Below are 17,484 nucleotides of genomic sequence, written 5' to 3' on the forward strand. Positions count from 1 at the left end.
GTAGGAGAAGCTGAGCAAATTGATATATTTTTTTTTGTGGGAAAAGTAGTAAAACCTGTAATTTTTACACTTCCTCCTGTACTGATGGGTATTAAGAGTAAGGTGTTATCAGTGACTGACATCTCTCTGTATGTACACTTATACACACAATGCTATCAGTCATTGACAACTCCTCCTCCCTGTACTGAGATGTAAATGTATAAGGCTAGTTTCACAATAGCGTTTTTTGCGGATCCGTTATGGATCTGCAAAAACGCTTCCGTTACAATAATACAACCGCATGCATCCGTCATGAACGGGTCTTCTATCTTTAACACTATTGAAATTTCTATTGTGCCAGATTGTGTCAGAGAAAACTGATCCGTCCCCATGGACTTTCATTGTGTGCCCGGACGGATTTGTTTGGCTCCGGTTCGTCAGGCGGACAGCAAAACGCTGCAGGCAGTGTTTTGGTGTCCGCTTCCAGAGCGGAATGGTGACTGAACGGAGGCAAACTGATGCATTCTGAGCAGATCCTTTTCCATTCAGAATGCATTAGGGCAAAACTGATCCGTTTTGGACCGCTTGTGAGAGCCCTGATGGGATTTCACAAACGGAAAGCCAAAACCCTAGTGTGACAGTAGCCTGAATTACTGATTATTTTCCCATAAAACCTCTATCGATCTGCTCTATAACATGGTGCTGCATTTTTTGGGAAAAAGGTCCTCTTTCAGACCAGTGTTTTTCACGCCAGTCTTAAGTCCCTCTGGACTGCTGGAGGAAGCGCCAAAGTTATGTGGAGGTGCAGGCCTCTACATAATTTGGCGCTTCCTCCAGCAGGCCGTGAGACAGACTTAAATCTACACCTGTTCTCTTGCTGGCATAAATTTAAGACTTTATCCACGTCAAAAACTGGCATGGAAAATTTGTTGCCATAAAAATGCTGTGCAAAAAAATCTCCAGCTTTAATACCCCACAAAACGGTGCATAACCGTTAATAAATGTTCCCCCCCCTCAAGTGTCAAGATTTCTACATCAGTATATTATGCAAACTGGCCATCTTTGAGAGGACAACTCTTAAATGCAATTTTGGGTGGTTGACTCATAGATTTCACTGTATTTACTGAATTTTAATGAGGAATTTATGTAAGGATTGGTGAATAGCTAGTGAAAATCTCCATAAACCAGACAATATCACTAATGGAGTTGTCTGGGATTAGAAAAGGTTTTTCTTCTCAGACAGCCCGTGTCTTGTCCTTGGACTATATCTGTTGCTGCAAACTTATCTCTATTCGAATGAATGGGCTGAGCTACAATACCAAACAAGGCCCATAGACTAAAGAGGCTGGTTTCTGTGAGGGAAACGAAACAAAAAAAGTAACCTTTTTTAATCACTAGCAACACTATAGAGTAAAAAGTAGAATAAAATATTTGACATGGAAAAGTGTTATCTTGTTTTGCTGCAGATTGCATAAGTTGCAATGCAGACTATAAAATACGAATATTTTAACATGGACTTTAGTGTCACAGTGGGCTATGAATGTGCAGACTAAAATGAGTGGGACACTATAGAAAGAAACTAAATATGAAGAGTATCGGTCACCAGATACTGGAAACTGTATTTAAATAGATCTGAGACCTGATGAGGCTGATGTACTTACTTTCAATATCCATGTGAGAATTCTTGTAGTTTAATACTTTTTGAAAGTGTGATACTAAAATTAGTGTTCTATGAGTCTGGCTAGAAACTGTAAAAGTTCATGAGCCCAAGTACCGTATATTCAAGGGTCAAACTCAGTCTCTAGCCACCTAGTCTGACGAGCTCCTTTCAGTGCACCTCCTCCCCTGCTGCTGAACACTGCTCAGTACAAGCTACACCAAAATCCCACTAGGTTAGAGGAGTGTAGCATTTGAATACTCCGGACTTGTAAAATGTTTATTCTGACAGATTTCCAGAGTAAGTACCCCCACCCATCTCATCAGTAAATAGCTCAGTAATTTTATTTAAAGATCGATTTTGAGTGTGTTATTTCTTTTTCATTATAGACCAAGTCTGTCTTTGAGATTGGTTTGTGCAGTAACAAAATGTTCTGCTATGCTGTCCTCGGATCCATCATGGGGCAGTTACTTGTTATTTATTTCCCCCCTCTACAAAAAGTTTTTCAGACTGAAAGTCTCAGTATTCAAGGTAAGTAATCATCTCAAACTGGAAAATGGATGCATGCACGACTTTTGTTCCCAGCTTCAAAAATCTTCATCAGAACGGAAACCTAACGGACCCTGTTATAGTCTACGGGGGTCAAAAGGCTCTGCTCCGCAGAGTTCTCGAGATCTAGCATAGCTGGACCTGATAGACTATAATGGGATCCGACTGGAATCCAGCCACTCCCCACCGATTTTCCTTTATAGTCAATAGGCTCTGCTGGTGAAAGGCTGGATTGCTTTAGTGCAAGTAGCCTAAATCTAGCCCAAGGTTACTTGTAGGGAAGGAAGAACATTTGGTGGAAACCTGCTCACCTCTTGGTTATGTGCTGGATACAACCAGTCGTACATGTAATACAGTTACACATTATTGGTGGATTTGGGTGGCCCTCAATCTTTGAACGATAAAAAAAATTCAGGACTGGCACTACCTTTTTTTGAAGTGACAGAAGACAAAAGTCAATGCATTTGTCTCAAAACAGTGCATTTCAAGGCAGAGCCCCTTCATCACCGTACCTAGTGACTGGGCTCTGTACCTTGAAACACATTGTATTTGGGACTCTGGCTTCTATTCATCCAGTCTTTTGTATTTAAGAAAATTACAGTAAAAACTGTGTCTTATGCTACAAAATTTTTACCATTGTTGGTCTTTCTTTTATGCTTCAGACCTCCTGTTCTTGATAGGACTTACATCGTCTGTATGTTTTGTGTCTGAAATCATTAAGAAAGTGGAGCGCAGCCAAGAGGGTCTTCAGAAGCTCCAAGGACCACCATCTTCTTTGTTTCTTGATGTATGATGCATATTGCATTGTTTTAAACTGCACATGGAGAAGTATGGCTTCAACTCTAAGGATTTCTAAGACTGACCAAAAGTGGTGGGATTTGGTGTATCCCTCAGGGTGTCACACACTGAACAGGAGGCTTCCAACAACTTATGTTTTGGAACTATTTAAGTATTGACCAGATTAAAGGTTTTCAAAAAGTGACTTATAAAAGGAACGACAAAAAAAAAAAAAAAAAAAACAATCATTCTGTGTTTGGTTTCTGCCTTTTCTCACTCTACCAAAACGTAGGTATGAGGGTTTTGTAAAGTTTAATTGCTTACTTATGTAGTTGAATATTCTTTTTTATATAAATATGTATATAGTTATATAATTCTATTCATGGTGGGTTTTTATTACAAAACTGTTTTTTCTAATGTTTAGAACCCTGTTGAAGTGAAAGGCACAGCACGTGCCATGCTTCCCATGATCATATTTATTTTCCATATTATACCATTGATCCAGTTTGAAATATTTGATGTTGCATTTCAAGACTAGAGATTTGCACAGCTTACAAGCTTGGTTCCTCTGTATTTTTGGATCTTAACTTTATCTCGGTTGGATAACTGCAACTCAGAGGTGGAGGGAGAAATGAATCGAGGGGACCGTTATTGTTGATGGGCATTCGTGCAACAGGAAGTGATTCTTCAGGACTACTGTAGTGATGCGCTTCAGGTTTTACTAATATAATACTGTAATTTTGTTCTGAAAGACTGTATGGTTTTGTCATTATTTTATTTTCCGATGTTTGTACAGCTAATTGTACTATATCTTGGTTACTGTTCTTCAGCTCTATTTCTTTAATCATAATGTACCTCACCTGGCTGATGTCCATAAATTTTGAACTTTCTTAAAAAAAAAAAATGGCTGCATGTTTTTGATTTAAGACAGGGTCCTCTACATTGTTATAAATGCTGGTAGTGCAAGAAATAGATGGCAAAACAGAAATATTGCTTACCTGAGGCAAGCTATATTGTTGTGTAGTTGAAAATGAGCAGAAAACATGTCATCCCTACTTCACACAGTGAACAAGATATCTTGGCACAAGTTCACACATTGTGGATGAAATCTGCAACACATTTATCAGTTTTTATTCTCCATTGCAGTTAAGGTGCATTCACACGACCGTATGTATTTTGCAGATCCACAAAAAATACAGATTATGTCCATGTTGCTATCAGTATTAGAGACTGTATAATAGGATAAATTGTCACAATAGTTTTTTAAGTAAAGAGCATATGTGGAAAAAGAAAGTGACTTGTTAAAAATACCTTTAATAAATATTAGAGTGGGTATAGGTATATATATACCAACTGTGAAAGAACTACGTTGGCTGAGAATACTCAGTAGGGGAGTAGTAGCCCCTTGAACAAGAAAACATACATAATGACACGGTAACCACTGAGATGGATAGGTACGGGAAAAATAATAAAATAATTATTTCTGGCCTGATGTGTACAGGGCTAGGAACACAAACCAACTACCCCTAGAGTCCCTAGAGGTCTGCTGTGCCCAGGGTGGCCCCCTAATGGTGGAGGTGCCCTGTCCCCGTACCTAGTGCTAACCGGTCCCTGGAAATCCCTACAAAAATTATAAATACTCCAGGATAGACAAGATAAAGAATAACAGGTGCTCTATATGGATGTATGTCACCGTTACTCTCTATAGAACCACATCTGTTGGTCACTATTGGTTCCCAACACTAAAATGGTCACCAGCAATCCCCGACGCGTTTCGCCTAATACTTATTAGGTTCATCAGGGGGTAAAATGAATTGTGGTGCTTAGCTTTGCGACCAGATAATAAGACCACGATACTTATTTCGCTGCCGGTCCCCAAGAGGAGGAAATGGCCCTCTTTCGTCCCGCTCAGTGGTGCAGGCGGGAGAGATGGGGGTTTATCCAGGCAGGTCGGGCTTTATGGGTTCACTAAAGTACCTTCTTTCCAGCAGTCTTCTTTTTACTTTATTTCGTTTTGTCCTTTTGATATAAAAGCCCTTTTTATGATATGCTAATAAGGCTCCAAGTTGCCCAGAGGGGCGTTTTTTTTCCCCCTCTCCGGTGCCCAGTGACGCCCCCCTGCAGTGCCCAAGAACGCCTCCTGATCCTCAAATAACCTCCCACAGCCCTGGCAAACGGTACCGCCCCCTCCCCACGTCATAGTCTACCTTGTAGAAATGCCCCGTCCTTCTTCCTGTCGGCGGCCAGAAAACTCCTGCAGGACCAGTACCGCCTGCGCGATCATCAACCTCCTCACGGTAACAGCGCTCCGGTTACATCACTGGGCTTGGCGCATGCCCAGTGAGACTTTTGAGGCTGTTGCCCTCAGGAGGTTGATGATCGCGCAGGCCGCAGGCTGTACTGTGCCTGCGCGAGTTTTCTGGCCGCCGACAGGAAGGACGGGGCATTTCTAGAAGGTAGACTGACATGGGGAGGGGGCAGAACCGTTTGCCGGGGCTGTGGGAGGTTATTTGAGGATCAGGAGGCGTTCTTGGGCACTGCAGGGGGGCGTCACTGGGCACCGGAGAGGGGAAAAAACTCCCCTCTGGGCACCTTGGAGCCTCATTAGCATATCATGAAAAGGGCTTTTATAGCAAAAGGACAAAACTAAATAAAGTAAAAAGAAGACTGCTGGAAAGAAGGTACTTTAGTGAACACAGCGATGGTGACAGCTTAAAATGGTAAAAGCAGGTGACAGATTCCCTTTTAATGCTGTCTCCGTTTGGTATTAAAATGTATTGGCTCCTTGGAGCCAAACTTAGTTTCACCTGAAGTCGCACGAGAATTTGGTGAATTAATTCGATATTCATTTCTGCATCTTTAAAATTAGGAATCCGAAGTTGGGTTCGGTACCGAGGTACCAGGCGGTAACAAACCTGACTTTGGATTCCTAATTTTAAATGTTTAAAGATGCGGAAATGAATACCGAATTCATTCACCAAATTCTCACGCAACTTCAGGTGAAATGAAGTTTGGCTCCACGGAGCCAATTCATTTTAACGTTGTACGGAGACACCGTTAAAATCCAAAGTTTTTAGTTTTTTTTTTAGTTTTTTATACCAAATTAGACTTCCGAAGCTCGATACTCTCTCTAGACTAAATTCCAGCGTTAGATGCACCACACGATGGCAGTACAAGATCGAGGCGAAAAAGTATCTAATAGTCTGAAAAATGTAATATACATAAAAAAAACAAAAACAGGAGCTTGTAGAAGGGATTGGAAAATCTCAGACTTTGTATTGTACTTTTGCAGCAGATTTGTGGTGTGAAACCTACACCGCAAATGTGAACTTGGCTTTAGGGCAAATATGAAGTATGCATATAAAATCCGCAGTGGGGAAAATCAGCAACAAATTACACAGTTAAAATATGTGGATTTTGCCACAAATGTGTGGAAAGGTAGCAAATCTGCAATACATACACTACAGTGTGTAGGCACCCTTAAAATGACTCCCTCATGAGGTATTTTAAAGCTTTAATAAGCACTGAATTGATGGGGTCTAAGAGGCCCCACTCACTCTGAAGATTCCAGAATTTGTAGTGGTCTGAATACTGTGCCTGGCATCCAGCTAAAGAACACACTTGGCTATAGTTTTATCAGTTACATCTCTGCCAATTATCACCAGCAGAGTTCTCACGTGAAAGAGGTTGTCCGATATCATGATACTGATGTGCTATCCTAAGGATAGGTCATCAGATCGGCGGCGGATTTGAGGGCCATGACCACTTCAAACAGCTGCTCGTCATGGGGGGCCTGGAGTCGGACTCCCACCGATCTGATATTGATTGCCTCTTCTGAGGATAGCGCATCAATATTGTGAAATTGGACAACCCCTTTCACACGAGAAAGCAGTGCAAATGTATGAAAATTAGTTATATAAAATCATTTGAGAAGAGATGAAAGCTGATATTATAAATACATATAATTATGGTGAAGGTGGCCATAGACATTATGTATTTGCTGCCACATTCTCTGCTGATGAAAGGTTTACTGTCCCCTTACTATGGACCTTTCTCTTTGCAGTCAGGGGTTTCTACCCTATGGAGGTGTACACCACAGACATTACACTGATACACTGTGTTGTGCCTAGTGTACATAAGGGTTGTCTGATAGGGACTTGGCCTAGTACACACTGGGGCTGCTGGAATCTAGTTATCAGGCAATCGGTCAATTTAGTTTAAAAATGTCTGCTTCTAAAATAAGACTGTTCTTTTGGCCATATGCACAGTAAGTCCACAAGTCTTCCCATGCCATTGAAGAAACTGTTGTCAGTCTTCCATTAATAGGGTAGCAAATCTGTTGTTGAGATCACACTGGGGCCGATTTTCCAACTTGCTGCCCGCTTTGAGATTTAAGCCTTTTTTGCCTTTTTTCTTCGATTTGGCTGATGACGATTTAGTCCTACTCTTGAAGTGATCCTTAGGGATGGTAGACATGACCTCATGTATGCGGTCTTGATACAGCTTCTCCATTGATGGACATGATTTAAACAAGTCTTCTGAAGAGGATGAAGTCTTTAGCTTCTGAGTCATATGATACACAAAAGAACCGCTGTAAAGTCTGTGAAGGGGAAGTAAATATTAGAGACAATATAGAGCTAATAGCACTAAGCACAACACCATACATTGTATAGCAGTTATGACTTCTACTGCAGCTCCGTGCAATTCACTTGGGGAATGTGAATTACTGAACACTAGGAACAGGCAGCAGTGATGGATTAACCACGGACTGGACCGGGTCCTTGCACGAGAGGTAATATGGGGAGTGCTGGCTTCCTCCTTTGACTCTCACAGCAGTGATGGCCCATGCATTGCAGCCCCTTCCAACAGCTGATTGGTAGGGGGTGCCAGGAGTCAGACTAGATGGATGACCTATGCTGAGGCTAGGCCTTCAGTATTTAACTCCTTAAAAAACTGAAGATTTCCCAGAAGGGATGCAACCCCTACTTGTGAAAGAAATGCATCTAGTTGTGCAGCTGAAGAGAGGAATAACTGGGTCGAAAAAGACCTAACTATGCCTTCAGTTATGATTGCACAAGAAGCACAGCCATTATGCAAATGCTTTTTGAAAACACTAGTGTATTTGGCTTAGGACTTATTCACACTTCAGTGGTTCACAGAGTCCTTGAATTCCTTGTGTATTGAGTCATCTGCCTTTTTTTTTTTTCTGCTGAAAGTTGGTCAGCAGATGAGATGGAAGCATGCACTACTTTTGGTCGATTTTGCAGACAGAATGCACATATTCAATTTAGTGGGTCAGTGAAAACCACAGCCAGAACACATTTGGCATCCATGCATGGTCCGTTTTTCACTTTCCTTAGAAAAATGATAATTTTGTAAAGAAAAAAGTTGCTATTTTTGCATAAGCAACAAAAACGGATCAACCACAGACGCAATATGGTCCAGGTTTTGTGTCTGCAAAATGGACAAGGGTCTAATCCATCACATTGAATATGGTTCCCTGGCTCATGGCTGCCATATGAGTCTATACATGCACTTGTGTGGAATCTGAGGCATCAGGCTAATAAGCACAATCATCACTAAATCCAACTTGTATCACATTCTTAGTGTATCAGCACACCTTGCAGCATCTGTTTGCAACAAAATATGTAGGGCGCAAGATCATATGCCCGTGGGCAACAACATCTGCCCATGCCCTTAGTTCATCACAAATTGAGCTTGGTAAATACAATAGACTGCAGTCCTCTCAGACCTGGTGATATCAGGCTCTGCAAGCGGTGTAGAGAGAAGCTGATTGAAGTGCATGAACATCTGCAGACAGCACTGCCATTGGCACAATATATGTAAATCTTCCAGATTCAGTCTTCTATGCTGGGCACCTTCGATCCGCAATCTCCTGATCTGCTCACACATTAATGTGATGGATTCTTCATGTTCATCTGAGGAAGCACAAACTGACCAAAAAACAACAAAATACCATTAATATCCCCAGGTCCCCGCCATTAGACTCACATTTCAAACACAAATGCCTAGTTAAAGTATATACTTAGCAAAGCATCAGGTGTCTATGACCTGGTGCTCTTCACCCCATGCTGCAGTTATAACTAAAGAATGACGTCCCCCATCTTCTGGTACCCACTTCATATGGGAAATCTAGTAGTCTGAAGTTATGGCGACATCCATTGGCATGACTACCACTTTTTGCTACTTTTTTCACATTAGTGCACGCTAAAATTAGTAGTAGATGATCTCCTGCACTGGGAGAATGGAGAACAGTAAGTGCTAAACAAATGCATACAGTACATAAAGTCACAGCTGATGCCGCTTCTCTCTATCTTCCCAGTGAATTTTCTGGTTAGCACTGGGAACATAGGGAGTGCTGATAGTAGATGATATCGGCAGGGAAACTTAGCAATTAAACTATAGTAAATTCTTTATTAAAATAGGTTAGTTACACCTATGGAGGCAGAGAGAGCAGAGACAGGCTGAGAAGCTTCTGCATCTTACAGTGTTCCATGTTTAACAGAATGCTGTAGATGGATTCTCCTTAACAACCCTCTGGGACAGTTTAGAGTCAGATTTTAATAAAATTACACATTTCCCTAATGAATTATATTACATAAGTTATTAACGTGACTGACCCTGCACATGTTTTCAGAAGTTGAACGATGGTTACACTTCAAATAGGACTTTTCTCAGTGATAGCTGGTTATTTATAGACCCAAGAAATATCTTCCTACTTTAAGATTTACCTGGTTTATTATCAATGTTGAATGCTTCTCCACAAACAATTCCCATGATGAGGGCTTTTAAGTGATACAGTTTTACTTTTGGTTCTGCTTGTCTGATCCAGTAAGAAACTATACCCACTAGGAGTTTATAGGAAGGCAGCACAAACTGCAGGTCCTTCGCTCTCAAGTCAAGGCCCCGTAGCAGTAGATTCAAACGTGTTTCCAATGGAAGCTAAAAGGTGTAATTAAAAGATATCTTTTTAATTAAATTAAATCATATGAAAATGTTTGCATAGGTGTTATATGGCTACATCTTTCACAGGGGCCATGCTAAATCAACTGTCAGGATACTAGAGTTGTGTCACAGAAACATCACACTTTTTTTTTTTTATAATGATAGTCAATGGTGTCTGCGACATGGCAGTCTCAAAAACTCCACCCATGTCGCAGTGTGACACCATTAAATATCATTGCAAAAAATGTTGTGCAACTTTGGTGCGACATGAATGTCGCAATGTAGTTGTACCCTTTTTGTTGCGCGATGTGCGCAGCCATACCCTTATGAGCAGTGCTCTTGTGTGTCCATTACATGACCAGGACAGATGGTAGCAGTGTTCTTCCATGTTAGTAGGTGATAGAGTAGGAAGACCATGTGAGTTTAAATGGACAATTACATTTTTTTTTTATCACGTTAATAACCTATATATGAATATTATATATATATATACACATATACACATATATACAAAAAAAATGGGGTGGTGGTTTTCTGGATATAATGATTTGAAGTCAGTCCATGTATGTTCGTCCAGAGTATTTAACTTCCCCTCTATCTGAAGTTTTAGCACAGCAGAGACTCTGACTTAAATGCACACTAAAGCCTGAGAAACTAGAAAAAAGAAGCATGACCTGCCAAGTAAAAATCGTTTTTAGTTCTTACTCAATGGGCATCGGCAAGCTGCTGCAGAAAGCAGAGATATTCTGCAGTGAGAGAAGTGTCTCCTTGCTCCCTGCCTCTCCATCTTTGGCTGGAGATCGACTCTCTGCACAGACAGGAAGTGGTGGGGCTGAAAGGGGTTGTCCGGGATTAGAGCTGACCCCGGACATATCCAGGTAGCCCCCCCCCTGACTAGCATCGGAGCAGTTCCTGCTCCGATGCTCTCCGTTGCCCTGCACAGGGCAAAGACTCTTATTTACTAAAACACACGGCCGGGCGGAAGCTTCTGCCCAGCAGTGTGTTCGGAGATGTCACCGGCTCTGATGGGCGGGCTTTAGCGCTTCCCTAGCCATTTTACAGGCTAGGGCAGTGCTAAAGCCCGCCCATCAGTGCTGTTGACGTCACCAGGCTCACTCCTAGGAGTAAGCCTCCGTCTGGACCTGGACAACCCCTTTAACACTGTATTCACTTTGACATTCAGAGCACTGTGAATGAGGTGGAAGATGCAAAACTTCTGCAGCTTCCTACAAATCTTCCCCATGTATGTGTGCGAAGACACTACCACACCACTGACACTACAGAAAGAGCTACCCAGCTCTAATGTCAAGTTTTTCTATATAACCAGGAAGGGTTTCTTACCTGTCTGTCTAGGCAAATTTGACATTCACTTTGGAGACCTAGATTACAAGTCTTGTGGAGCTGTACACACTCACCATGCTATGTTACCCTTACATTCTGTAAGTAACCCACCTTTGCCAGGACCCTGAAAGCCAAATCTGTGGCACTATTTAGGAGTGAGGAGGGGACTTTATCTTGGGAGATGTAGCATTATGCAGTCTATTACAGTTCCACATGCTGGTAACCTAGTTTTCCTAGGACCCTGAAGGCAAATCTGCCTAGCTATGACACTATTTAGGAGTGAGAAGGAGGATTTCCCTTATATGACAGCTCCACATTGTTGTAAGCCAGCTTTCCCAGGTCCCTGAATGAAAATCTGTGTATGCTACATTATTATGTAGAATTGTCACTGGGATTCTTACTTTACTAGCTAGCAAATTCAGCTAGGTCCTCTACCATACAGGACCTAGCTAGCAAATTCAGCTAGGTCCCCTACCATACAGGACCTAGCTAGCAAATTCAGCTAGGTCCCCTACCATACAGGACCTAGCTAGCAAATTCAGCTAGGTCCCCTACCATACAGGACCTAGCTAGCAAATTCAGCTAGGTCCTCTACCATACAGGACCTAGCTAGCAAATTCAGCTAGGTCCCCTACCATACAGGACCTAGCTAGCAAATTCAGCTAGGTCCTCTACCATACAGGACCTAGCTAGCAAATTCAGCTAGGTCCCCTACCATACAGGACCTAGCTAGCAAATTCAGCTAGGTCCTCTACCATACAGGACCTAGCTAGCAAATTCAGCTAGGTCCCCTACCATACAGGACCTAGCTAGCAAATTCAGCTAGGTCCTCTACCATACAGGACCTAGCTAGCAAATTCAGCTAGGTCCTCTACCATACAGGACCTAGCTAGCAAATTCAGCTAGGTCCTCTACCATACAGGATTTACCCCGCCATAACTAGGCAAATTTGAAATTGAGCAGTCTGGGAAAGCTTGGTAACAGCCTCTGCAGAGAGATAATGGAGGCCACACTTGGTACACACAGTCTGTATACACTATGGGGGTCATTTATCAAACTGGTGTAAAGTAGAACTGGCTTAGTTGTCCATAGCAACTAGGGATGAGCAAATCGACTTCGGATGAAGCATAGGCACTCTGCACAGCATTAGAATGTATTGGCTCAGATGAGCCGAAGTTATTACTTTGCGAAGTCTCACAAAACTTCCGGTAATAACTTCAGAAATTGATTTCTACTGTAAAAAAACTTTTACTGAAGTCTGGTTCGCTTCCAAGGTAAATACTGGAAAAAGGAAAGAACAAATTGGTTAGACGCAGCGGGCTCTGGGATTAACCCGCTGGGTAAAAACCTGTTCTAATCCACTATAAAGTGCCAAATCACTAGTTCCTAATGGAAGATCACGGTATAGGGGCTTTTACTGGAAACAAGTCTTCAATAAAACTCAGATCAATAACCCCAAAAAAACAAAAAGTAAAAATCATACCACCCACACAGATGTATTGGATACGGATAGACAAATAGACATTAAGGAATAAAACTCAGTAGGGAAAAACCCAGATGTAGTGTGCATTAATATATTACATGAAAAAGCCAGAGCTTTGTACCCATACAAAAGTGGTTAAAATTATAGCTTGGAACCGAAACCAAGTTTAGTAAAAGGTTTTTAACAGTAGAAATTAATTTCTGAAGTTATTACCCTAAGTCTCGCAACACTTCTCAAAGTAATAACTTTGGCTCATCTGAGCCAATACATTCTAATACTGTATGGAGCGCTCGCTCTGTACAGTATTCTAACAAAGTTTTATGCGAAGTCAGTTCGCTCATCCCTAATAGCAACCAATAAGATTCCACCTTTCTTTTTCCAAAGGAGCTATCTAAAATGAAAAGGTGGAATCTGATTGGTTGCTATGGGCAACTAAGCCAGTTCTACTTTACACCAGTTTCATAAATGACCACCTATATCCATATAGGGGAGAATCCTAGCTCATGTGCACCTGCATCAAAGGAGGGAGGAGGGGGAAGGGGGAGAAGACACGGTTGCAGCCCGAGAGAATAAAGCACTACTTTTCTATTGTATTTTTCATATCTGATGAAATAAGAACAAACCGACAAATAAGGAGATTTACTTATTTTTTTAAAAATTTTATTCTGGGTTTAGTGTCCCTTACGGTCATTTTATCAGTCATTCCAGCTCTCCACATAAATGGAGATTACTTTGTTTTCCAATTGTGAACTTTTGTCTTTTGAGATTACTGCTACAGAGGAACATTATTTTGCATCAATGGAAGAGAACTAACAAAGTTGAAGAAATGGGCAAAACATTTTTTAAACGTGAATATTGAGTTTAAAAATAGAAAAAGTCCCTTTCTGATGAAAGTGTTACTTTAACAATAGATATTACAATGTTTGGTAAGTTCTGCACCAAATGATATCATCACTTTTCACAGATGTAATAATCACTGTCTTACCTGTGGAAGTTTAGAAAGTGAAAGGTCTTCACTGATATCAGCATAGGCATTACTTATCTCAACTGTGGATCTTCTTAAGTTGGCCTCCAGTCTGTCAAACTCATCAACATGGAGTTCCTTACTTCTTTGAGCCTCATGTTGTGAACCATGGGATTCTTTTAGCAATAGGGCATAGATCAATTTGCGAACAGGCTTTGTAATGAAATGAGCAGAAGGCTTTCTCATGTCCTCAACCTGAGCATGAAGAAACACTCTTCTCAACACCAATGCATCACTAAGCAATGGAGACAGTTCACCTCTTGCTAAAGCATTCTGAACCCAGTCTGGCAAGTTGAGCTTCACGGCAGTTGGCGAGCTATACAAACCTCTTAGAAAATACTGTTCAAGGTTTACAGTCTCCTGAAGGCTATATTCTTCCATAGCAGAAAACAAGAGCTGCCTGATTGTGTCACGATCCTTCACCCTAAGATAATTTAGCACATTTTCCATGGCTTCTTCGACATCCGTGAATCTAGATAACCAGTTCAGTAGACCATGTATTCGTACGTGTCTTCGTCCACTATGGCTGGAATTGCCTACTGGTAAATGGACCTTACTGAAGAACGTTTCTAAGGCTGACAAGCTAATATAGTCATTCCCAGTAATAACAGCAAAGAGAGGCAACAAAACTATATTCATGTCATTATAAAGATGGCACAATTTCTGAGCTGAGAAGCATCGGACTGGAATGTAGCACTCACGAGTTTCCTTCACAGAGACAATGTTCTTCCATTGGAAGGAATTCAGGGTACAATATCCAGCCTTTAAATCAAAGATACAAAAGTCACTGTCAAAAGAAAGTACAGGACAGTTCCACAGGTTGGCCAACGCAACTATTTCTCTATCGGCTTCGGAGAAAGACTGGACAAAGGGCACTTGGAGGTCTCTTAAGACCTGAATGCACACTTTCCTACTCAGCAGAGGAAGCACACAGCCACCTCTACCTTGTGAAAGGTTTTGCGCCATTTTAATCTTGTCCTTAAAGCGCTGCTTTTGTGTTTCCAGTTTCTTATCGGAGATGTCACAGCCGCCATCAAACACAACATAGGCTTGGATGTTGCATACGGACAAGCTTTCAAAGAATTTAGTAAGAACATCTGTGAATCTGTCATAGTCTCCACCGTGAACAAGATCCAAGCCGGAATCAAAGTATAATTTATGGTACAAATTGTTACCGTCTATAATTAATTTAGTGTTTTTCAGCTTCAATTCGAGGAAAAAATTACTATGAGAACACACAAAGCTCATAAATCCTTGGATTCCCATGTTGAGGAGGAGGTCTGAAATCAGAAGAAGATGTGTTACTTCCATGGTCACAGATAATACTGCTTATAACTAACATGTAACTCACACACACACATGTTTCCTGCATGTTCAGTAAGTAGAGGGGGTTTAGGGGAATGGCTCATCAGGACACTGAGAAGATTAGAACAATAAGTGTGGAATTTTGACTGGTTGCTATGGGCAACTCCTTTTCTTTTACATATTTTAAAGGGCTTCATGGGATATGATATTAAGGTGGTTTCCTCAGTGTTTTTTCCTGATGACCTATCCTCAGGATAGGTGATCAGTATCTGATCGGTGGCAGTCAGACAACCAGATCAGCTGTTTCAGGAGGCAGCGCCACTCCGGTGAGCACCGTGGCCTTCTCCATGCTTACCAAGCACACTGCTGTTCATTGTATAGCGGCTGGACTTGGGACTGAGCTGCACCTAGGCCATGAACGTGACATCACTGGCCTAGGAAGGGGCTGCAGGGCTCTTCAAGCAGCTGATCGGTGGGCATGTCGGGCGTTGGACCCCACCAATCAGATACTATCCTGAGGATAGGTCATCAGTATAAAACACTTGGAAAACTTCTTTAATGGCAGATCTTTAAGGTAGACTACCAGTGTGTGATTCCCTGTGACCCCTACTGACTGGCACTGCTACTCGGCCTCGATTACAGTACTTACATTGGATGAGCAGTATTGCCATATACTGTTGCACTAGTAATGCCGTGTCTGTAGTAAAAGGGTGTTGCCGTTTTTATTCTGGAGGTCTTTGATCACACACACTGATGACCTAAGGCTTGGCCACTACGGTTATCTTAACCGTATGGATGGTTTCTAGGCCCTACAGTATTCTTCTGTTTCCAATCACTGCTGTGTAGGAAACGTTAGTCTCTCTTGGTGTCACAAAAATGGGGCAGATATTTAACCATTTAAAGAGGTTTTCTGATGTTTAATACTGATGACCTACCCTGAACGTAGGCCATCGGTATCTGATCAGTGAGGGTCAGACACAGGGACCCCCACTGATCAGCTGTGGTGCTCCAGTAAATGCGCCACCTATTTGCAGCATACCAAGCACAGTGTTCCCCACTGGCGCAGTGTGCGGACAACCGGCACTTGAAGCCACAGCAGCTGTCCGCTTTTAGCTTAGCGGCATGTAAAGTGAACAACCACGTCAGAAACCTCGGACAACCTCATTAAGGGTCTATTCACATCAGGGTTTTAAAAACGTATCCTTTTGGCTTCTGTCTTGCAGGAATACATCCGTGTACGGCGAAAATCAGTATGGAATAGTGCAGTAGACTGTATTATTCCAGCCTGTAACAAAAAAAACGGATCCGTTTAACTGAGGCCATAATAGCTTATGAGAGATCCGTTTCAGACCATCAGAGGATCCTCTGGAACTGTATGGCATCGGTCACTAGCCTCGCAGGAACTCCCTGAGCCCTGCCTGTAATCTGGATGTGTGGGACTACAAGTCCCAGCTGCACACAAGATCTTCGCCTCCCCTTGCCTATTCGGTCTTCAGGAGGGAGGGAAGATTCTGGGTACAGCCATGTCTCTTCACATCACCAACTCTTCTCAGCCACTGAGTTTAACCCTTTCCACTATAAACAACACAGCTAGAGGCTGGTGGAAGGGGTTAAATTCTGCCCAAAAAAAAACCTCCCTGCATCAGTGGTGCTTACCATGTACTGTGTTAGAGATCGGCGAACTTAAGGCGACATGATGCACTGTCAGATCAAGAAGACCAGGACGGGACGGGTCACAGTATCTGGTATAGGAGGCAGGCAGCGCCAACACCCACCAACCCGGGCAGGGGACGTGTGATCAGTCACCAAACAGAACGAAGCCTCACGTGACCTGTCACAAGCCGTGCGACATCACGATCAGGACGGACAATCGTGTAGTCCTTAGGTCAGCGTTCAGATTCCAGAAATACCCAGGGCCCCAAGCGACTGAGCGAGATCAGCCTCCATAGGAAACAGGCGCCAGCGCGCGGCCTGATGACGTCATTACAAAAGGGCTCTATAGTGGCCTGTAAAAGCTTGGTGCTGACGTCAGGTTTCCATGGGTACTGAAGCGTAAACAAAGATCAGTGACAGCGAAGACAACACTGGATTCTCGTGCTGAAAATTGGCAAGTCGGACGTGACCCGGAGGATTTATAGGTAAAGCAGCTTTGTAAATTGTTATATCGCGATAGTATCGCAATAGACTAGTAGTGGGCGAATGAAAATGTCCTTGGATTTTAGTAAGTGGGATTTGTAAAGAGCTGGGGTTCCAGGACTGGAGATAAGTGAGATGAATGGAGACATGGGGCAGAACTAGTTCTTATCTACCTATATCAGACTTTTGGGGGGACAGTCCCCCTTTTTGACCCAAGTCCCTCAGTTATAGATTTGCATTATTACATTCACAATATTGACCCAGAAA

General features: G+C 42.3%; 2 protein-coding genes across 2 annotated transcripts in view; one reads left to right on the forward strand and one right to left on the reverse strand.

The window, feature by feature from the left end:
* The window catches only part of ATP2C1 (ATPase secretory pathway Ca2+ transporting 1), a 97,832-nt gene extending 93,966 nt beyond the window's left edge, over positions 1 to 3,866 (forward strand). Inside the window, exons 26-27 of the mRNA XM_040431284.1 lie at positions 2,026 to 2,167; positions 2,848 to 3,866. Of these exons, the coding sequence (XP_040287218.1) occupies positions 2,026 to 2,167; positions 2,848 to 2,978 (273 nt within the window). The 3' untranslated portion in view covers positions 2,979 to 3,866. The remainder of the gene's footprint in view (positions 1 to 2,025; positions 2,168 to 2,847) is intronic.
* Positions 3,867 to 6,064: 2,198 nt separating this feature from the next.
* ASTE1 (asteroid homolog 1) lies at positions 6,065 to 16,839 on the reverse strand. Its single transcript, XM_040431285.1, has 5 exons — positions 16,738 to 16,839; positions 13,738 to 15,056; positions 9,715 to 9,925; positions 8,715 to 8,916; positions 6,065 to 7,562 (listed from the first exon to the last, which is right to left on the reverse strand). Exons 2-5 carry the CDS (start codon positions 15,040 to 15,042, stop codon positions 7,271 to 7,273), a joined length of 2,010 nt encoding a protein of 669 aa, XP_040287219.1. The 5' UTR covers positions 15,043 to 15,056; positions 16,738 to 16,839; the 3' UTR covers positions 6,065 to 7,270.
* Between the last annotated feature and the right edge of the window lie 645 nt (positions 16,840 to 17,484).

The sequence above is a fragment of the Bufo bufo genome, chromosome 5, assembly GCF_905171765.1.
Source record: "Bufo bufo chromosome 5, aBufBuf1.1, whole genome shotgun sequence".
NCBI lineage: Eukaryota > Metazoa > Chordata > Amphibia > Anura > Bufonidae > Bufo > Bufo bufo.

Coding starts and splice junctions, on each gene's coding strand:
- ASTE1 (XM_040431285.1), bottom strand. CDS start 15,042: ATGGGAATCCAAGGATTTATGAGCTTTGTGTGTTCTCATAGTAATTTT. Junction 9,926..13,737: donor CACTTTCTAAACTTCCACAG/GTAAGACAGTGA, acceptor TACACCTTTTAG/CTTCCATTGGAAACACGTTT. Junction 7,563..8,714: donor GCAGAGCCTGATATCACCAG/GTCTGAGAGGAC, acceptor TCCCCTTCACAG/ACTTTACAGCGGTTCTTTTG.